The sequence below is a fragment of the Salvia miltiorrhiza genome, chromosome 6, assembly GCF_028751815.1.
Source record: "Salvia miltiorrhiza cultivar Shanhuang (shh) chromosome 6, IMPLAD_Smil_shh, whole genome shotgun sequence".
NCBI classification, from domain to species: Eukaryota; Viridiplantae; Streptophyta; class Magnoliopsida; order Lamiales; family Lamiaceae; genus Salvia; species Salvia miltiorrhiza.
The window spans coordinates 16,762,807-16,786,236 of NC_080392.1; the positions used below are offsets into that span (position 1 = coordinate 16,762,807).

At 34.3% G+C, this 23,430-nt stretch overlaps 2 protein-coding genes across 2 annotated transcripts; one reads left to right on the forward strand and one right to left on the reverse strand.

The window, feature by feature from the left end:
* Positions 1 to 252: 252 nt before the first annotated feature.
* On the reverse strand, positions 253 to 4,445 carry LOC130990223 (uncharacterized). Its single transcript, XM_057914450.1, has 3 exons — positions 4,026 to 4,445; positions 1,814 to 2,043; positions 253 to 711 (listed from the first exon to the last, which is right to left on the reverse strand). Exons 1-3 carry the CDS (start codon positions 4,348 to 4,350, stop codon positions 427 to 429), a joined length of 840 nt encoding a protein of 279 aa, XP_057770433.1. The 5' UTR covers positions 4,351 to 4,445; the 3' UTR covers positions 253 to 426.
* A 6,143-nt stretch (positions 4,446 to 10,588) lies between these two features.
* On the forward strand, positions 10,589 to 15,235 carry LOC130990224 (putative SWI/SNF-related matrix-associated actin-dependent regulator of chromatin subfamily A member 3-like 1). The gene is made up of 4 exons (XM_057914452.1): positions 10,589 to 11,161; positions 12,333 to 13,507; positions 13,643 to 13,934; positions 14,270 to 15,235. Exons 1-4 carry the CDS (start codon positions 10,660 to 10,662, stop codon positions 15,070 to 15,072), a joined length of 2,772 nt encoding a protein of 923 aa, XP_057770435.1. The 5' UTR covers positions 10,589 to 10,659; the 3' UTR covers positions 15,073 to 15,235.
* The last annotated feature ends 8,195 nt before the right edge of the window (positions 15,236 to 23,430 follow it).

Genomic DNA, 23,430 nt, shown 5'->3' on the forward strand with positions numbered 1-23,430 from the left:
TTGAATTTAATCGTATATTGTAAATAATAATTTATTTAGTAATAGTATTATTGATTTTCATAATAGATTACAAACGACAAATGATTTATCAAGTCAACTTTCTAAATTTAATGAGTAAAATTCAATTCAAACTATATATAATAGATATTAGATATCTATCTTTTTGCTTTTGTCAAATAAAATGACATTGATCACACGTGCAATACATGTTATTTCTACTCGTAGACAATAAAGTACTAATATTACGCAAAATTAGATAAAGGATAATGTAACTTTATTTATAATTCTATTACATCTATAAGTGTGAGGTTCAAATGATGAAAGACTTTGGTTGATACCTAGGCACCTGGAGAAAAGGAACGACGTTGTAATTGATGAAATGCTTCAGTTTAATACATGTATAAATTTCAAATCAACAACACAATATCAAAGTGATGAGAAAATGGGATAAGCTGGGAGAGTGCCACCAGAATCAACAATGAAGATATTGCCTGAAACGTAGCTTGACGAATCATGAATCAAATAGCGAACGACAGATGTAAGTGCTGGATTGGTTGTTCCAAGACTTTTTAGTGGAACTGTTTTTTCAACCAAACTTTTAACCTTGTTAATATGGTCTCGATATATACTTTCTGTCATCTCAGCTATGAACAATGCCGGTGCAATTGAATTCACTCTTATATTGTAATCTCCGAGCTCCAACGCCATGACCTATTCAAATATTATAAGGATTAATACTAAAAAAACCCAATTTCATATAGAAAAAATAAATTATATCCACTATGATCAAAATGCATAAAAACTATCCATTTTTTATATAAAAAAACATATTCACCTTTAAAAAATATATAATAAAAATAAATTAAAAATAAAAATAAATCCCCATATCCCCCCTCCATGCATTGTCTTCCCCAATATTCCCTCTTTGTGCGATCACACATCCTTCTTCTTCTTCCATGACCATCGGTGTTGCCATAGTTCTAATCCTTCGCACGAGCTACTGCAAACCAACTTTCTCAACCTTTGTGTTTGTCATCCTCATTGTTTGCAACCCATTCTCATTTTTAAATTGTGGTATAATATCGATGCAATCACTAATGTTGTCATTGTTGCTACCGAAATACTTAATTATTTCAATTTTTTGTTTAGCTTTACAAGAAATGCAAACAATATACACCGACATTGTAGGTCGTGTGAGTGTGTATTAATTAAAACTAACTTAATGCACTCATACACGCTAGGTCATGTATGGTGTGATTGTGTAAGCATGCATTAGCTAAAAGGTCTGGATGATCCTACACGCTAATGGTAAAACAATAAGATTGTGTATCATTTATATAATACTCCATTCGTTCCATAATAAAGTAGTATAAATTATTCAAAAAAAAGTATCAAGTTTTCTAATTGTGTACCCATTACTTTTTAAAAAAGTATCATTTAATATTGTAAATTTATATAAAAAAAAAGTATCAATTTTTTTTCTATTTTCGTCTGTTCCATTAGAAGGTATCACTTCTATTTTGAGACATGACTCCATACATTATCACATTTTAAAAAAAGTAATGGGTCTCTTTCTCCACTCAACATATTATCTACTAAATATTTTTTAAAATTTGTGTCATCCCCAAATGATACTCTCTTACGGGACAGAGAAAGTATTAAAATAGTGGGTATAATTTATTTTCCTTATCTCAAAATGAGTATTTTTCATTTGACCTCAATATATAATTATTAATCTATAGAATTTAAATAAATAAAGAAGATATAGACCAGATTATCTGAGCTTGATTATATATAAGAAGTGTTAGCCTACCCTGGTCATAGAATCAAGGCCGGCTTTGGATGAACTATAGGAAACGCTATTGCGGTATTGTGCTCGATTCAAGCCGAGAACTGATGAGATGTTGATGATTGAGCCGCCGTTGCCGCTATCGCGCATCCGCGCTCCGATGTACTTGGAGACCACCCAAGAGCCTTTCAAGTTTGTTTTCACCACATTTTCCCATTCCTTCTCGGGGAGCTCTAGTGATATTTTCTTTGGCCCTATGTATATATAGTATAAGTTAGGGGCGAAATGATATATACCCATTTTGAAAGATAAAATTTAAAAAACACCCACATTTCACAAAATATATAAATTATACTCCCTCCGTCCACGAAATAAACTCCCAGTTGGGGTTCGGCACGGAGACTAAGAAAGCTGAAAAGGTGGTGTAAAAGTGGCGTAGAAGACTAAAAGGGTAGTGTTTATGTATTGTGATTACTTTTACTAATCTTTAACTAGCAATTTGATATATAATATAATAAATAATAATACATAATAATAATAATAATAATAATAAATAACACAATAATAACAAAATAAAAATGGTAAGGAAGTAAGTGAATAATATAATAATAAATAAAATATAAGGATATATAATAATAATAATATATAATAAATAATAATAATAATAATAAATAAGAATAAGAATAACAATAATAATAATAATAACTAATATAATAATAATAATAATAATAATATATAATAATAATAATCTTAATAATAACAACAATATAACAACAACACACAACAATAATAAAAGAATAATAAGAATAAAATATAATAATAATACTAATATAAATAAAATAATAAAACAACAAAATATAATACTATAATAAGAATAATACAATAAAATAATAAGAATAATAATAATAATAATAATAATAATAATAATAATAATAATAATAATAATAATAATAATAATAATAATAATAATAATAATAATAATAATAATAACAACAACAACAATAATAACAATAACAACAATAATAACAATAATAATAATAACAACAATAATAACAACAACAACAACAACAACAACAACAATAATAATAATAATAATAATAACAACAACTATAACAAGAAAAATAATAATAATAATAACAACAACAACAACAACAATAACAATAACAATAATAATAATAAAATAATAAGGATAATAATAATAATAATAATAATAATAATAATAATAATAATAATAATAATAATAATAATAATAATAATAATAAAAATAAGGATAATAATAACAACAACAACAACAATAATAATAATAAGAATAATAACAATAATACTAATAATAATAATAACAACAACAATAATAATAGTAATAATAATAATAATAATAACAATAATAACAATAACAATATTTAAAAGCAAGGGAGGGTATAATTGTCCAAAAAGCAGAGTAGGAGTTTATTTCGTGGACAAATATTTAAGGGCAAGTAGGAGTTTATTTCGTGGACGGATGGAGTTTTCACTTAAGACTTCTTTTACCCTTCTGTCGAGTATTAGTCTATCTTGCATTGATACTCAACTCGCAATCGACAAATGTCGAGGATTAGTGAATTTTCTATTAATGCTCGATTGTTGGACTTGCAATGATTGAGCATATCGAGCATTGGTGTATTTACTTGACTCTTAGAGGTCGTGCACGTCGAGCAAAGTTCGTGAGTTCAGCAAAAGTTGTAATTTAAGCAAGGGCAACTTTGTCATTTCAAGTTTAAAAGGGGTTGTTTTTATAGTTTTCTTTTATAGTGGGTATTTTTTGTTTTTTATTTTTTGTTTTTGAGAATAGGTAAAGACACCATTAAGGACTCATTTGCTACATGGTATGAGATAATGTCTTTGACTGAGATGTCTATTAATTTATTAGATATCAATATTATGTTTAGTAAGATACATAAAAAAAGGTGTTACGTACGCTAGTTATCACAAGTGATACATAATCAAAAGGATATGTGGATAGTAGATAACAAGTCATTAATTTATAAACGGCTTTTTTTAAAGATGTTATGAGTATCTATCTCACCCTTATCATGCATAGCAAACACGCCCTAATCCTATAAATTAGTTACATAGGCATGCATGGTGAAAAAAATAAAGCATTGGGGTTATTATATGATCATTGGTTATTTTTAAGAAATATTGTCACATGCCGTAATTTTGAAACATTTGATACAAAAAAGTTAAAATAAAATTTTACCATTGACACCAGCGTTGTTGATGAGAACATCTATGCGTCCGAATGCATCCCAAGCTTTCTCGACGCAAGCGGCGATAGCCAGGCCATCGGCCGTGACGTCGAGCTCCACTGCGATAGCTCGACGCGGACAGCCGGTTGGGACGTCCGTTTGATTGATTTGATGACAGAGGGAGTTGAGTCGGTTGATTCTACGTGCAGCGGCAATGATCCTGCAACCAGCCTTAGCGAGGTCGACGCAGAACTCAAGGCCGAGGCCGGAGGATGCGCCGGTGACCATGACGATTTTGCCCTCCAGTTCAGACCATGGCTCAAATTGGCTAGTCATTTTGTTTGGTAGCTTTGAGTTCTTATGAATATGTTTATAGTAGAAGTTGTTTTATAGGCAAAGAGAAAGCATGCACATGGATTAGAGGATATTACATTTTTTCTTTGTCCCACACGTTTATCATTATTATATATAGTGTTTTTCTTTAATTTTCTCTTCACGCCTATTTAATTTTACGACTATTAATTAGACTTGATTATCTCAATAGCGTTTACAAAAATTAGTGTAGAACATTAAAATAATAGTATATGTTAATCTATTCTTTATTAAGATAGATTAAAGTTTCTCTTACTAGAATATCATAATTAAAGTCTATTATTTATGCAATTTGAGATAATTTACGTGTTTGATTTACGTCACATTGAAATTAATTACTAGAATTGTAGAAATTCTTATAATGAAAGTCTAGAAATTTTTATAGGCAAAGAGAAAGCACATGGATTAGAGGATATTACATTTTTTTCTTTGTCCCACACGTTTATCATTATTATAGTGTTTTTCTAGTTTTTCTTTAATTTTATCTTCACATTTACCTATTTAATTTTACATTATTAATTAGAATTGATTATCTCATTAATTAGCATTTACTATTTAAGATTAGTGTAGAACTGTAGATACATAAAAAATAATACATTTTAATCTATTAATTCTTTGTTAAGATGGATTAAAAAAATTTAGAATATCATAATTAAGGTCTCTAATATTTTTTTAAACAAATAATTAAAGTCTGTAGCTAATTATTTCTATAATTTGAGATAGTTTACTTGTTTGATTTTGATTTATGACACATTGAAATTGCTAGAATTGTAGAAATTCTTATAACAAAGATAAAAGTACTCAATCATATATATTGTCAATCTTTTTTTTTTTTTTTGATGAAATTACATTATAAATAATACAAACCACACACACCCCACCTAGTGGTTATTGTGGCCGAAAGTATTCGAACCTGTGACCTATTGGACAACAGGCAACCACCCCAACCACTAGGTCATCCCAAGGGGACATATATTGTCAATCTTGAATATAGTAAACGTCGCCTGAGCTGTATAATTTGTTTTAGCATTTAAAGTTCTTATATTTTAGTTACTAAGGAATTGTTAGTGTTCTTTAGAGCATGAGTAACGCATTACTCGATGCCTTACTCGAGTACGAGTATTGCACTCGAGTAGGCGTTGCAAGGGAGTGTTACTCGAGTTATCGAGTATGCACGAGTAATTTCTTTTTTTTTCTTTTTTTTTTAATTCTCTTTTCCTCTTTAAAAATTTCTCTCTCCTCTTTAAAAACTAAAAAAATCAAGTAGGCTATCAAGTAACCCCAATGCAGCACTACCTACTCAATAACACAACCATTATCAAGTAGGCTATCAAGTAAGCCCATTGCGGATGCTCTTATTTGATAATTGGAGTTATAATTTTTTTTAGTTTATTTTAGTAATAAATAGGGTTAATTTATAAAATTGAGAGAGAGAGAGAGAGAGAGAGAGAGAGAGAACATTGCTGTAAATGAAAAATTGAGAAAGATGGAGAAAAAATTGGCTAATTTTAAAATTTTGAATGTTAGGGGTAATTTTATACTTTCACACAAAAAGTGGCCAATTTTTAAAAAATTTATTTGATAGGCTAATTTTTAAATTTACTATATGAAATAGGCTGATATATTAACTCATAAAAAAATTTTGGGTAGATGCTAATATAATTTTTCGGGCAGCATATAATTTTCCCTAGAAAAGGGATAATTTAGACTTAAGAGAGGGTGGTATAATTTTATACCACCTTATAAGGAGTGAATTAATATATTATCATTCAAACAAAATAAGATATAAAAAATATGGTTCATATTTTAAATTATAAATTTATACATTATTATCGCTACATGCAATTATAAATATTGTGTTGAGTGCAAAAAATAGTTGCATTTACACGTTATTCTAATTACGATATTTCCAATATAGAAAAAAAATGCATAGACAGTAAATTTAAATCATTAATTACAGGTTTGATAAACTGTGCATCATTAATTTATAATAAAAGCCGCACATAATTAAGCTAGAATTTTGGGTAACCTAGCTAGAGCTAGAAATAGCGTACAACTCAAAGAAATGTAAGTCATTCTCTCATAAAAAAAGAAAAAGAAATGTACGTCAAGTATTTTGGGGTCAATACAGATCGTGTCCCAATACCTAACCGTAACATTTTGATCTCCAACATCTATACAGTATCGCAAAAATATCAAGAACCATGTTTTCCTATAGTGAAAAATCGATATGCAGTCGTTGAAGAATAAGATTAACGAGTGGAGATTATCTCTAGGGATGACAATTATATCCGCGAATATGATGGTAAAATTTTGGATTGGGGTTTGGAGTCGAGTTTAAACATTAAAACTCGAGTTTGGATATAACATCACACATACGACACTGATTTTTATCAAAGTCTGTGGTCCTATCACTACAAGAAAATACGCGTCCAGCGACCGAAAATAACGACCGCAATTTTCGGTCGTTAAATTCTCGGCGTTAACGACCGAATTTTAAAATCTAACGACCGATTTAATTTGTTTTTTTGTTTTTATTTTTTTAAATTATAACGACCGAAAAAAACGGTCGTTGTCAGCTAACGACCGCTGTAACGACCGAAAACCAGTCGCTACCAATTAAAAGTTATTTTGAAATTAATTTTAGGTTAACGACCGTTTGAAACGGTCGTAAATTGTTTTTTTGAAATTGTTTTTTTTTTTAATTTTCGTATGAATTTAACGGTCGTTATAATTATTAATTAATTTATATTTAATGAATATTAACGACCGAATTACGGTCGTTAGAATATATAAAAATATTTGAATTTATTAATTAATCGTAACGATCGTTTAAAGACCGAAATTCGGTCATTAATAATCTAAAAAAATTAAAATAAAATGTAAATATTGACGACCAAAATTACGGCCGTTAACTTCAAAAATTCGGTTGTTACTGTTGCGGGTTATACTTAGGGTTTTCGTCTTTTTTCTCCATTTCAATTTCAGCCATTTTTCCTCCGATTTCTCTCCTTCCCACCGTCGATTCCACCGATTTCTCTCCCTCCCGCCGTCGATTTCAGCATTTTCCTCCGATTTCTCGCTGTCCCACCGTGCCTGACACCGCCATCCCCACCGATTTTCCTCCGATTTCTCGCCGCCCCACCTTGCCTTTCGATCCTGCGCCCGCCTTCTGCCTTGCGACCCCGCGCTAGCCAAAGCTCCGCCTGGTGTCGTTCGCCTGAAGACCCTCGTCGCCGCCGACTGCTACTGATAGTTAAGCCCTCGCCGCCGCCGGAAACACTCTGCCAGCCGCCAGTAAGTGCTTATGGTGTGTGTGTGTGTGTGTGTGTGTTTAATACATTTAAGTTGTTTGATTTAATTCCCAATCCTAATTCTCAGCCCCTGCCCTCGCCGGACCTTCCCTGCCACCGTCGGACCGCCTCTTCCCTCGCCGGACCTCCTCTGCCCTCGCCGGATCGCCTCTGTCGTCGCCGAAATTTGCTATTTCCTGTTAGTACATCTAACTTGCATAATTTAGGCTATTAATTTGAATTTAGGTTAATATTAGTATGTTGGTATATCAATTTAGGCTAATTAATATGTTAGTATATTAATTTGTAGTATGTGAATTAATGTGAAATTAATGTGAAATTGTATGTGAAATTGTATGTGAAATTATAATTATGATGAATTCAAAGAACATTGTTAGGTTCATTTATATTAGATTTACTAAAGAACTTAGTTAGGTCATTTCTATTAGATTTATTTAAAGAATTAACTTATTTAGGTTTATTTCTATTAGATTTATTTAAAGAACTTAGTTAGGCTAATCTCGATTAGGCCTTAGATTTATTTAAAGAACTTAGTTAGGTTCATCTCAATTAGGCCTTAGATTTATTTAAAGAACTTAGTTAGATCTATTAGATTTATTTAAAGAACTTTGTTAGATCTATTAGATTTATTTAAAGAAATTTGTTTAAATTTATTTTATTTGTTTTGTCGCCGGTGGGGGAGAGGCGAAATATATGATTTCGCATGATTAATTGCGTTGAGCATGTTTTAATTATAATTAAGCATGATAGTGTCGCCGGTGGAGGAGAGGCGGAGGCGGTAGCAATGACTACCGCCGTGGTTTTTGTTGTGTTGAAATTTCAATTCTCAAATCCTAATCGTCATCGTGTTCAAATCCTAATCTTCATCTTTCTTTAATTTCTAATCTTCATCTTTCTTCGAATCTTAATTCTTCAAATCAAATATTAACCTTCATATATTCTTTAAATCTTAATCTTCATCGTTCTTTAATTTCCAATAAATTCTTAAAATCAAATATCAACTTTCATCTATTCTTCAAATCTTAATCTTCTTCCTTCTTTAATTTCCAATTAATTCTTAAAATCATTAATTGAAATCTAATTTTTAAACTAAATTCTTATTGATAAATGAATGCAGAAATTAGGAACATGAGTTTAGATCGGGGGTGGATGTATAGGTGTTATGCTCAAGGTAGTCTAACAGATGAGTTCATGGATGGATTGGAAGTATTTATCCATTATCCATCTTCTCGACCATAATTAATGATTGGAAATAAAATCAAATGCCTGTGCACGAAATGTAAGAATAAAAAATTTGATACACCAAATACTGTGAAGATTCATTTGGCAAAGAATGATTTCATCCCTAGATATCATATATGGACGATGCATGGTGAAGCGTTAGTGCAAGTCCTTGATGTTGCTAGGCGAGTTGTAACCATTGAACAAGATAGAGAAGTAAATTGTTATGAGACGATGGTGATGAATGTAGCAACTGCTCAATTTCACAATGTTGATGATTTAGTGTGTTCATATCTATGCTAAAAATGTTTACAATGTTGAACACCTAGCCTAGGATTTGTATATTTATTCTCAAGCAAGAGCTTGGAATTTTACACTCAAGAACAGATTCATAATTGAATAATTGTTGGCTTTGAAGGATTTAACCATAAGGGTTAGACATTTGAAATGTCCAACAATATCAGAGAGCCACCACGCCTATTTTGATCTTCCGATGTATCTATATATATATATATATATATATATATATATATGGAAGGTTGAATGGAGTCGTTGGAGGGAGCCTTCTTCAAATTATGATCCGGTGTTCTTTGAAAAACTTTCTGTTGTATCAAAGAATGGCCGAGATGTTTAGATCTGCACATTCGTACTGTGATGTTGACGGTCAACAGTCATTCTTGTATTGTGTTATGAAAAGGGAGATTCACATTTAATGCGAGCTCAGTAACATTAAATGTTCGGAAAGTTAATACGCTTCAAGGTTGAGTTTGCTTTAAACTTGTTGACTTTAGGACTGACGTGGCATGAGTGTGTCTGAACACGAGCTAGCTTTGTGTCATTCAATAAGTCATCTTGGAGTAAATTGATGTTTCCATCAGTTTTGTATTGTGAGTAGCAAAGTTTTCATGCTGGTGACTTAGCACAAACCTGGTCATCAGCTTGGCCGTTGTGCTAATCCTTAAGGCTAGGATTTTTCCATCAGCTTGGGAACTGAATCTTTTGTTGGGATCTTGTCTCAACTTGACCCAGCTGGTCTTCAGCAGCCTTGGACTTCTTCCGCAAACTACAGTTCAACTGGGAACTTGTTGATCTTTTAAGGGAAAAGTATCAAATAAGCCCCTGTCGTGGTAGCCCTTTTCACGTCTGGCCCCCTATAGTCGAAGGGGTATCAACTAAACCCCTGAAGTAATTAAAATCGAATAATTTCTCCCCTTTGACCTAACGCCGTTAAGTGTCCGTTAACGTTTGAGTTTAATTGCACCCTCTACTTCAGGGGTGGATCTGCACCTTTTTTTTGTTTTGTTTTTATAATTTCAGCAACCCACCTCTGACATCAACTTAACCGCCCCCGTACTCATCGGCTCCAACTTACACTTTGTCAGCTCGCACGCGCTCAATCTCTTGATCGTCGAGTGCTTACCGCCGACATGCAGCAGCATCACCAACTCCAGATGTGGACCTGGATCGAATCCTGCTTGGTCCAAATCCATATCCGTATTTTTTTACTTAGGTCAGGATCCGGTCCAAATCCATTAGGTCCAAAAAAACAAGATTCATGTCCAGATCCATTAAATTGAGTATCTTTTTGTAAATATCGTTTAGTGAGATATTTTTGAGAATTCGCTCAAACGATCAGATATAAAGTGACATTTTCCTTATTAAAGTTTGAACTTAGAAACGAGAGGACGTTAACATTAGATCTCTCAAACTTCAATGGTGAGTTCCGAAATCGGAAAACATGAGAGGGTCAAAATGCAAAGTATCCACACGCCGTAACGTGTACCCTTCCTCTCTCTCACTAACCCGCCTTTTCGCCCAATTCAAACCGCCCACGAGAAAGAAAACCCTCCTCCAATTTCTCAGCAAAACCCCTCTCAAAATCTCAACCCTACATATGGAAGAAATTGAAGTGGTAAAGGAGGATTGCCGGGACCCGGTGGATTTGTTCATGACCTTGGACAGCTGGCCTATCTCACCCCGCAACGACGACGGCGCCACGCAGTCTCAGCCCGACACATTTCTCGTCGGTTTCGTGATCGTCAACGTCGTCGGCCTCCGCTATTACCAGGGAACGATCAGCGGCCGTGAGATTGTTGGCCTGGTCCGCGACGACCTCAACCCGCACGATGAGAACGCGATTAAGGTTCTCAACATGCTGTCTGTGCAGGTCGGCTTCATCGAGCGAGCTGCCGCCGCTGTTTTGTCGCCTCTAATCGATAGTCGATCGATCAACGTTGAAGGTAGTTTTGATTTTCTTTTCATATGAATAAATTCTTAGTTGTGTTGGTAGAATTATCTTTTATGATTCTGGTTTTTCAATGAATGGATGTAGCTTGTGATTTCGAAATGGGATAGTATGATTTTTGGGAAAGATGAGTTTTCGATTTTTCATCTTTCATTTGCTTAAAATGTAAAGCTGAAAACGGTAGTGAGCTCTACTCTTACAAGTGTTACACTGAGTGGATTTCTTGACACGAACTTTCAGCGTTATGGTTTTTTCCGCGAACTTTTTTCTGGAATCCAGATACAGTAACTTAGTGCTCGTCTGATTTAACCCACCAGGAGCAATTCCGAGCATATTGAAACTGACCTGGCGTCTATGTGGTATATTATTGTCTACACTAAATGGATTTCCTGAAGGGTTACTCGAACTTTCTGCGCTATGGTTTTTCTTGCAAACTTTTTTCTGGAATCAAAATACACGAACTTAGTGCTCGTCTGATTTTTCCCATGGGGGCAATACCGATCATATTGAAACTGACCTGGCATCTATGTGGTATATTATTGTCTACATGTTGTATGCGTGTCACACTATGTGCTAAGGACAAAACGATGTCGTATCATTAAGTAGAAAACAACATCATTTTCCATGAAATTGATATTACTTAAAATTTTCATTTAAAACAACAACGTTTGGAAGGAGTAAGAGTTGCATCGCTTTGACCATCGGTCAACTTGGCCATGTAGGCAGGTCCGGCTGATACGTTAGTATCAATTTGGGGGAAATGAATTTCGTTGAAAAAATTAGACAAACAGTAAGTTCTTGTATTTGAATTTAAAAAAATATTGTGGAAAAAACCAGAAAATGCTGAAAGTTCGTGTATTTACACACAAATAACCCTTTCTTGATTTGAATGCAATATTTATCGTCTAGTTCCCCCCGTGTACATATGATATGTGTGAGATTTGTGAAAGTAGATAATAGATATTGCAATGGCAAAAAGCAGGAAGATTATACCGACTGCTGCATTCCATGACGCATTGCTTTTATAGCTTGGCTTGGTTAAATGTAGAGTATGGATTTTAACTGAAGTTTACAAGCTTGTGGAGCAAGAACTTGTTTTCTTTTCGAGTTGATCTCTATCTTGAAGACAGTTTCATTTGCTAGTTTATGTGTTGTGCATGTGACAGGAATCGTGCCTAAACCGCCAGGAAAGGGGAACAGATTCAAGATTCCCTGTCAAATTCACATTTTTGCCAGGATAGAGGATTTTGAGAGAGTTAAGTTGGCAATATCTAGAGGAGGACTGCAGTTAATCTCGGAAGACAATGCATCATTTACGTTGTCTGAGGCAATGGCTGTGAAAGAGACGAAAAGCATTTTAGAGGAGAAGAGCGTAGATGAAATATTCAAATTGTTGGACTTGAAAGTCAGTAAAGAAGGGTTGTCGGAGCCCTTGGAGCCGCCAAAAGACATGATAAAATCACCGCTCTTTCTGCATCAGAAGGAAGGACTGGGATGGTTAGTTAGTAGGGAGACTTCAAGCGATTTGCCTCCTTTTTGGCTAGAGAGAAATGGGGTCTATGTGAATGAACTGACTAATTACCAGACTGGGACGAGACCTGAGCCATTGCGAGGTGGCATTTTTGCTGATGACATGGGCTTGGGTAAAACTCTTACGCTACTCTCACTGGTCGCTTTTGATAAGTCAGCTCATGCTGTAAATTCATCTAGCAGTATTGCTGATGTAGATGATGAGGAATCGGGTGAAAAGTCACAGAGGGGAAGAGGGAGTAAAAAGTCTGACATTTTGGGGAGAAAGAGGAAAGCTGGAGATCTTGGTGCAAACAGAAAGGGGAAAAGGCCTGCCTCTGATAAATTCTCTTCTTTGGGGCCAAAGACTACACTTATTGTTTGTCCGCCTTCTGTATTTTCATCGTGGATGACACAGTTAGAAGAGCACACTATAAAGGGGACTTTTAAGGTGTACATGTACTATGGAGGAAGGACTAAAGATGCTAAAGAGCTTCAGAAATATGATATTGTACTGACAACATATTCTACACTGGCTAGCGAAGAATCTTGGGATGAATCTCCTATTAAAAAGATTGAGTGGAGACGAGTTATATTAGATGAGGCACATGTGATCAAAAATGCAAACACTCAACAGAGCCGTGCAGTCACTAATCTCAATGCAAAGCGTAGATGGGCTATTACTGGGACACCTGTGCAAAATAACTCTTATGATTTGTTTTCGTTAGTAGCCTTTTTGAAGTTTGAACCTCTTTCAATGAAAAACCTTTGGAATAGTTTAATACATCGGCCACTTGCTCGAGGAGATGACAAGGGTATCTCCCGGCTCCAGGTAAACATATCAATCTTTAGTATTTCTCTCAGTATTACATCTTCTTTAGTTTGTGCTGTTTCTTTTTCACATTCAACATTCTCTCTTCAACACTCACAGAACCATTTATTATGTGACCTTGTCATGTGTTTTCAGGTTCTTATGGCTACTATATCTTTGAGGCGAACGAAAGAGAAAGGTTTGGTGGGTCTGCCATCTAAAAGCATAGAGATCTTTTCTGTGGACCTTCGTGAAGAAGAGCGCAGGGTTTATGATCAGATGGAAGAAGAGGCCAAGAAGATTGTTAAAGACTATATCTCTAATGAAAGTGTAGTGAGAAACTACTCTACTGTGCTTAGCATTCTTATAAGGCTTCGTCAAATTTGCACGGATCTGGCCCTGTGCCCAGAAGATCTTAGAGCTCTACTTCCACAAAGCCAAATTGAAGGTAATATATCAGAGTAAACTGCATTATGCATCTTCTTGCTCCCCAACCAAGACTATAAATTGGCATGGTCTCATCTCATGTAAATATACATTTAGAATAATTAATTGATTTTGTTATTTTCCATATCTACTCTAGGTCTCTCTTGACTAATTGTTACCTATGTGATCTGCATGCTAGATCCTTTCAACTATGTTCTGATTGAAAACAAATCAGTTTTATCCAATATTGTTAGTTCTTCATGGAATAGTTTTGATTATTTCCCACTTCTAATAAGTTCTTAGCATGGAATTCTATTATTTATCATGTGTTTATTTATGCTTGCCAAATCCATGCAGATGTGAAGAACAACCCGAAATTGCTGCAAAAGTTGCTTTTTGTGCTACAAGACGGAGAGGACTTCGACTGTCCAATCTGCATCTCTCCTCCCACGGATATTATAATAACATGCTGTGCTCACATCTTCTGCGAGCCGTGCATCCTGAAAACACTAAAACGAACCAAAGCCTGCTGTCCAATGTGCCGTCACCCACTCTCAGAATCCGACCTATTCAAAGCCCCTCCAGAGTCATCTCAGACAACTTCCACTGAAGGTCCTTCATCGAGCCCATCATCCAAAGTTGCTGCACTTTTAAAACTCCTAACAGCTTCTAGAGATGCAAGTCCATTTTCCAAGTCAATCATCTTCTCTCAGTTCCGGAAAATGTTGCTTCTGCTCGAGGAGCCCCTGAAGGAAGCCGGTTTCAAAGTGATCCGCTTAGATGGGTCAATGAATGCTAAGAAGAGATCGCAGGTGATCAAAGACTTTGGAGTCCCGGCACCCGAAGGCCCCACGATCATGCTGGCAAGTTTGAAAGCTTCAAATGCAGGGATCAATCTCACTGCTGCTTCGACTGTGTACCTGCTGGAACCATGGTGGAATCCTGCTATCGAGGAACAAGCCATGGATAGGGTGCATCGCATCGGGCAGAAGCACGACGTGAAAGTTGTGAGGCTGATCGCTCGAGATACCATAGATGAGAGGATTTTGCAGCTGCAAGAGAAGAAACGAATGCTGGCGAAGAAAGCTTTCAGCCTTCGGAGCCAGAAAGGTCGAAGGGAGATAAACAGAGGGGATCTGACGACCTTGATGAACTTGTAAGCCGTTCTTGCCTTTTGCCTTTTGCCATTTTGATGAGATTTTCTAATAGTGGCTGAAAATGTATATATTTCTCTGGTGTTAAATTGCCAAGATATTCCAACTTGTTTTTGTGAATGTGAAATGCATTGGCATCAATAACAATTATTGGGCATTAGTCGGTTTACTTTAACGCTGTTCATGAATATGGTGGGAGAAATTCTGTGTACAGACACCTCTCAAATGATAATATTGTACTTATTAAAAAAATTTAAAGCCCCTCTACTTTTACTTTTTATTTCAATAGGTCCCTACACAATACTTGTTCTAATAGGAGTTTGGACCTTATATTTTTATACAAACACTGCACATGTATGCATAAAATTGATAGAATAATTATTTCAAAGAAACTTGATAGAATAATCAACTGTCGAAATGGGAAGGAGGAAATAATGTGCAAAAGTTTGTAGATAATAGGATAATAAATTGCAGACAAGTATTTGCGGTAGAAGAATACCGCTGCCATTATTTTTTGGATTAAATTTTTGTAGGCTTTTGTATTAAATTTCGATCTAGGATATGATACGGATTTGCATTATCCAAATACAAATGACAATATGACATGATATTTAAATTATTGATATCTTCAAATAATATGAGGAATTGATGATATCACATATAAAAGTATAAATATATATTAAAAAAATATTGTATAGGGACCTATTGAAATAAAGAGTAAGAGTTGAGGGACTTCGTAATGTGTTTTGCCTATATTTTATATTAATATAGTATTATCATGTGAGAGGTCCATAGAATTTCCCCGTTCGAGAAATCCTACAGAAATGGCTCCAATGCTAGACTATCGACTGATAAAAGTTGGGTCAAACTCGATTTAGTAATAATTTGAACGAGATGGTCTCCTGTGAAATCGATTTCACGGTGAAATCAGTTTTCGAATGACACTACTTTAATAGGTCATTCAGAAATGTTCAAGTATTATTTCCCTAATGAAATAGTGTCATTCGAAAATCCGATTTTATTTCACGGGAGTTTTTGTGTATTTGAACTCCATCTTTGATTTGGTAAGATGTGAAGTTTAGTTAGAACCTAGGGGATCTTGAGTTTTTTGTCGAGTTATATTTGAATTTGACGAAACTCAGACTCGATTCATTCGACAATATTCATAATTGACGTATGTGCTAGCAAAGCACGATTCAAGAATGAGGCATACAAGTCCCTTTGGGATGACCTAGTGGTTGGGGTGGTTGTCTGTTGTCCAAAAGGTCACAGGTTCGAATACTCTCGGCCACAATAACCACTAGGTGGGGTGTGTGTGTGGTTTGTATTATTTATAATGTAATTTCATTAAAAAAAGAGAAAAGAATGAGGCATACAAAATCCGAAGGTAATACTGTTCTTTCCTTAATGCAATAAGACTTGTTTTACATTTTCAAAATTTATGTGGAAATCTCTTACATCGGCACTTTGACACTCGTAAAATTGGTTTTACATACTTCTAATATGTCCAAAATTGTAAAGTTAAAACATAAGATTGGCAGATTTACTTGTCACACTTTTAACCTGTCCGAAATTGCAAAGTCATAAGTGATGAAAATTTGACACAATCAATTTGAGTTTCGGTGAATTAGAAGTGTGCCAAACTGGATTTGCTAAACTTTCGTCCATTTTGGAGACGTAATTTCTGATTTGGCATATCACAAGTGTGCTAAATCAATTTTGCCAAACTTTAAATACTTCTTCCTTTGCAGTTTTGGGCAGATTCAAATTTGCTAGTGTCATTAAATTCCATGCAATTTCCGACCGAGCCCAAATGCACGAGTCGAGAACCAAAATGGAAATGGTGGGTCCAAATTGGTCAACTAAAAAACTAATCGTTTTTTTAACGGACCAAAATATTGTGCATTTTTTTTTATCCTGACATTTCAAATCCAAGCATAAACAAATGCTAACAAAGCATAAACAAGATGTTGCGAGACGAGTTGAGGAAACGGTGAGATGGGAAAACACGAAATTGAACAGCGAGTTGCGGTGCACAACTGTGACATTGTGAAAGATGAAAGGAAGGAGGCTAAAGAATAGACAGGTTTGAGAGAGAGTGAGAAATAAGTGGATGGAGGGATGAGGGAGGCCACTGAGAGTTGGACTTTTTAAAAGTGTATCAAGATTTTAGGGTATTCAATATACTTCCTCCCTCGTTGAAATATCTTCCTTTATTTCTATTTTCGTTCGTCTTCGAAACATCTTCCTAATATATTTTTTGAAATAATTTTATTAATATTACTTTTACAACTCTCACATATTTATATCAATTGCTACAAATGGACTCACCACTTTTCATTGTAATTGGATCATTAGTCACTATCATCATTTTTTTCTAATTTGTGAGACTCTTTCTCCATCAATCAAATTATACAACTAGTTTGTATTAAAACTCGTGACATCTTGTCTAAGGAAGATATTTCACGACCAAAAATAGTACTAAAATATGTAAAATGTAGAGTTCGATTCAGTGTGATTACAGATCGACTCAAGATTGCGAAACCGAACAAAAATTGAATTTTTTTTTATTCCAAGTTTGAAGAATTGAATCAAAAATCGAAAATGCTCGGTTCGGTCGATTTTCTCAGTCCAAACCTTCAAAAACTTTTTTGTCCCTTAACATAAAAATGAATACTCCCTCCGTCCCAATAAATGTGGCCACCTTTCCTCTTTGGTGTGTCCCACTAAAAGTGGCCACTTCCTAAAATGGCAAAAATTAGGGCTTCATTAAACAATTAATCAAGCTGTTAATCTATTCTTAAAATTTCCTTATTTCCTTACAATTTCCTTATTCCTACCTAACCCTAGAAAATCAATTCACCTCACACACTCTCTCTCTCATCCGCCGCTGAGTTTCTTTCTCTCATCCGCTGCTCTCACTATGAAATCCAAACGAGTCACCGGCCGTTCGCCGTGGAGGTTTGAAACCGTGCCCTGCGATTTCACACCACTCATCCTCGATGTGGTGTCGGAATCGAAGCCTTCTCCATTTCACGAGGCCTGCAACCCCCTTTCGCCACCGTCCGCCGCTGATTCCATCGATCTAACATCCGCCGTGATGAAGGAGCATAGCTCCTCCGTGTCACCGGCATCTCCGGTGTCTCGGCCCTCTCTGAGCGGAGTTCTATCCCCTCGGCCCTCCTCCCAGGAAACCCTAATCGAAGGGGCTTTGTTCTCGGCTGACGCCGATTCCACAGATCCGGTGCCCTTCTCCGATACTCCGGTTAATTCTTCCCAGGAAACCCTAATCCAAGGGGCTTTGCTCTCTATGCCCGCGGATTCCACAGATCCGATGCCCTCCTCCGATGCTCCGGCCTCTCCGGTCTCTGTCAAACCTCTGAGCCATTATCTGGTTCCCTCCTTGACGGAGCACTTTTCTGAGGAAGCCCTGCTCGAAGGGCTTGAGACGGAAGATCTCTATAGGATGGTGGTCGCTGATACACTGTCTCCTTGGTCAGACGTGGAATTCGGTGCCGAACTTGAGACGGAAGGGTGGACGGCAGTCCAAGAAACAGAGCCGACACCGGTTGCAAAGCCGACAATCACTTCCATGATTATGATGAGGACCTTGCTTCCTGACTTCTTCAATTTGGTGAGAAGTTTCCTTTTGCAAAACTTTTGTTGCCTTTAATTGTTGTTCTCCAGTGGGTTTCGCATGCACTCTGGTTGTTGTTGTGAAGTATGCTGAAATGATGAATTATTATGCCCAAAATTGGATTAAAATTTCTGTGATGCTTGTATTGAATGTTGTCTGAGAAATTCTTTGAAAGAAGCATTGGTTGTTTGATTGTTTTATGGTTTATGGCCACCTGGTGCCTTCATATATGTTGATGTGTTGGGTTTTTAAGGTTCAAGGCCGCCTGGTGCCTTCATATATGTTGATGTATTGGGTGTGAAATGGTTTAAGGCCGCCTGATGCCTTCATATATGTTGATGTGTTGGGTTTTTAAGGCTCAAGGCCGCCTGGTGCCTTCATATATGTTGATGTATTGGGTGTGAAATGGTTTAAGGCCGCCTGGTGCCTTCATATATGTTGATGTATTGGGTGTTTGATTGATTTATAAGGCTGCACAAAAACTGATTTACTTGCATTGCCTCTTCAAAAACTGAGCTTGCATTTCATTTACAAAAACTGAGCTTGCATTTCCTTTACAAATACTGAGCTTTACAAAAACTGAGCTTGCATATCCTTTACAAAAACTGAGCTATGACAAGCATTTCAACCATATTTGGTTTTTACAAAAAATCCACAACCAAAATCTAAATTCCTAACTGCTCAAACTGATTTTTTAATTTTAGTGTTCCCTATTTTATGGTTATTCCAGATTTTAATATAGTCCATCTCTAATTGTTCGAAAATTTTACTGTTCAAATTAATTAAATTTCCAGATTACATTTTACTGTTAATTTAAATTAATTAAATTTTTAATCTCAATTTTAAAATTAAATTAAAGTTAGCAATATAAAAAGATGGAAAAGGTTGTTCTAAGTAATTAACTCACTAATAGAGTTATTAAAAGAGTGGACCACACATGCTTAAAGCTTAACTATCACTTTCTTAATCTCCGTGCCGAAAACCAAAGTGGCCACATTTATTGGGACGGAGGGAGTATATTTTATATTTTTATATAAACAAGATATTTTTCACATATATTTATTATAATTGAGTAGTTTTAACCATTAACACAAAAATATATTTTCGTTTAAAATACTAGTATTTTTTCGTCCATATAATATCTTCCTAATTTTTCATTTTCGTCCATCCACAAAACATCTTCCTAGTTCATTTTTAAAAATGACCTCATTAACTACACTTTTATAATTTTCACATATTACATGTATTGTCATTAATGGATTCACAATTTTTTATTTAATCGAATAGTCACTATTACTAGTCATTATTTTTTTAATTTGTAAAATTCATTTTTTATTCATTAAATATATAACTATTTTTTTTAATGTTTGTGTTCACTTCATTGGAAAGTTCTTTCGTAGGCGGTGATTTTATTATAGAAGAAGTAGAAAATGAGTCCCCAACCCTAACATATTTATTTCTCCATATTTTGGGCTGTTAGCCCCTCAACATTTCATAAAGAGTGCAAAATGCCCCATATTCTTGACGGAGACTTTGACTATGTTTATCGGTGTTATCCTACCCAACATGATCCACCGCCACATAGATAAATGAAATTATAAAAAGAAAAAAACAATTCAAGTGGTTGGATTAAGAGAGTTCGACCAACTCAAAAATGAGACCACCATTGGTCTCTCTCTCTCTCCTATAAAGTAGATCAATAGTAATGAGACATTTGTCTATATTCTATTTATTTGAAGATTTTATTTAGATAATACTCCTTCCGTCCACGAAATGAGTACCCATATTTCCTTTTATGTTGATAGGCAAAAATGTCCTATTCCTTAAGTTGTATGTTAAAATGCCCTATTTTATAAATTTAAGCATTTTATGCCCAAATTAAGTTAAAAACCTATTTTACCCTTTGATGTTGATGGGTTTTTTTGATTTTTTGTGAAAGTCTTACACATTTGACCGATTGACAACTATCAGTCAAGAGTACATGTGACCGATGGGTGACTAGATTATCTAACCGCCCGGACGGTCAGATCATTTCACCGGGTGGTCACATGATTTTACCGACCAGTCAGATGATCCGGCCAATAAAATTATGTGCCCGCCTGGTGAAATGATCTGACCGCCAATCTAGCCACCCACCGATCACATGTACTCTTGACTGATAGCTGTCAAATCGGTCAAATGTGTAAGACTTTCACAAAAAATCAAGTAAACCCATCAACATCAAGAGTATTTAAAGAATAGGGCATAGGAAACTTATGTTTATAAAAGAGGGCATTTTTCAAATATAACTTAAGGAATATGGCATTTTAAATTTTCACTCTTTCCTTTTTCATCCGTCCATGAAATTAGTACACATTTCTCTTTTTGTCAAGTGTACCCCACACAATCCTTTAATTAATACCCTAAAAAAGTGGGACACTTATTCTATTCACACTCCACTCAATATATTTCTTAAAATCCGTGCTGTCCACAAATGAGTACTCATTTTGTGGACGAAGATATTTTTTATATAAAATATTTTTTAAAAATAATTAAAAATACCAAAATTCTTCTATTTTTAGTTTGTCATAATTATAATTTTTATTAGTTTCTTATTTTTCTCATTTTAATTTTTTTTCAATATTTTAATTTTTTTAATACTACTAAAATTATTACGATTAAAAATAATAATAAAATAATTATATAATATTATGGTTGGGTGGTTGGGATAGTCATTGATAAATCAACAAAAATAAAAGTGGTTGGGTTGGGTGGGATTAATATTTGTGATGTGAAAGAGAGAGAAATTAATTAAATATTGAATATGGCTGAATGATTGGGTGGTTGAGTGGTTGTTGATAAACATAGTCTTAAAATTGTTCAATATATTTTTTTTAATTTTTCAAGCGAGTTCCACTCTATTTATCAATGAATTAGAAATAACGAACCTCCTTTATTTGAAATTTTTAATTAACTTTTATTTTGTTTCATATAATCTCGAAAATATTGTCTCAAACTTTGTAGAAGCAAATAAGTTTCATGCCTTCGTTTTTTATTGTTTCATTTAGTTCTATTTTTAATAAAGTGAATCCCGATAAAAAAAATAAAATTAAATGAAACAATAAAAGCCGAAGGCATGAAGCTTGACTGCTTCTACAAAGTTTGAGATAATATATTCGAGATTATATGAAACAAAATAAAAGTTTATTAAAAATACCAAATAAAAGAAGTTCACTCTTTTTACTACATTGATAAATAAATTGAGATTCGCATGAAAAATTTATAGGAAAAAATAAAAATTATTGAACGAAGTTAAATCTCGATCAAGAGTAAAGAAAATTTTACACTATTTTTATGAGATGTTAAGGAACTAATAGTTCAAAAGCAGAAGATGAAAGGAAAAGAGGGAAATCTTATCATAGCCATTTTTCATAAAAACATAAGTTTTATAGCCCTAATTTATAATAAATAAATTATATAGTCATTTTAAGTTTAAAAGACTATAACACTCTTTGACCTTTTTGTACTCGATGACGCCATCGTGTACACCATCAAGTACTTCAAGTACTTGATGGTGTATTCGTGGTGTCATCGTGTACACCATCGAGTACTTCGATTACTCGATAATGTTGTAGAAAATCTTCATTTTTTTCATAATTCGATGGTGTACACGATTGTATCATCGAGTACACCATCAAGTACTCGAAATTACAAAAAGAATCAAAGAATATTATAATATTTTAAACCTAAAATAATTATATAACTTATCTGCAATAAATTAGAGTTATAAAATTTATGTTTTTAACAAAAAAAAAGCTGATCATTCCCACAAAAAAAATGGATATGAGGGATTATACGATTTGATTAGATGGTGGATGCTATTTGCTACTTTTTCTTTTATTATAATTGCACCGGTAACCAAATTAGTCTTGTGGATGCGCCGAGTCCGACGCGACTGACACCGTATGATGGCTGTTGAAAATAAAGTCTGTCGTGACGCATATGTATTTATGACTATTTAATTTTAAAAAAGGATAATTAAAATTAAATAGTTTATGTTTAATTTGACTTTTTTGAACAGCTTTTAAATTCAATGCATCAGGAAGTTGCCGTGAAACTAGTTTTGTTGTTGTTACTTGCTTCGGAAATTATTACTATAATAATTTAGATTCAATTTCACTGGAAGGCACAATTGAATTAATGTTGACCGAATTCGTGTTCCCTTCTTATTTTTGGGGCCGATCTCTTGTTACTTGCTTCGGAAATTATTACTGTAATAAGTTTTTTAAAATAGCTTGTGATGAGTTAATATTCCATACATTTATAAAATTTATAAGAAAATAGAGTTTTAATTTGAGTGTGAATGATCGGAAAATAAATAAAAAAAGATGAAGAATTCAAAATGCCGAAAAACAAGAACATATTCAGAAATCTTTCTTTTCAAGTTAAAATTATATATCGTCTGTCTTTAAAATGACTACAATGAACTATTTATAGTGTAGATACAAAGATGTTCAATCGTAAATTTGATGAATGCTCACGTACACTGCGTTGCATGGTGCCTAACTAACTACTATTTGGAGAGCGCACTAATAATAAAACTAACTTATCAGCTTTTGTCGGGTATCGCTACCTTTCCAACGATACTTGGTTGCCAAAGCTGAAGTAGTATTGGTTTGGCTCGGCGCACGAGCTGCATTGTCTCCTTACAATTAGCCAACGCCGACTGATTTGACGATGCCACCTTT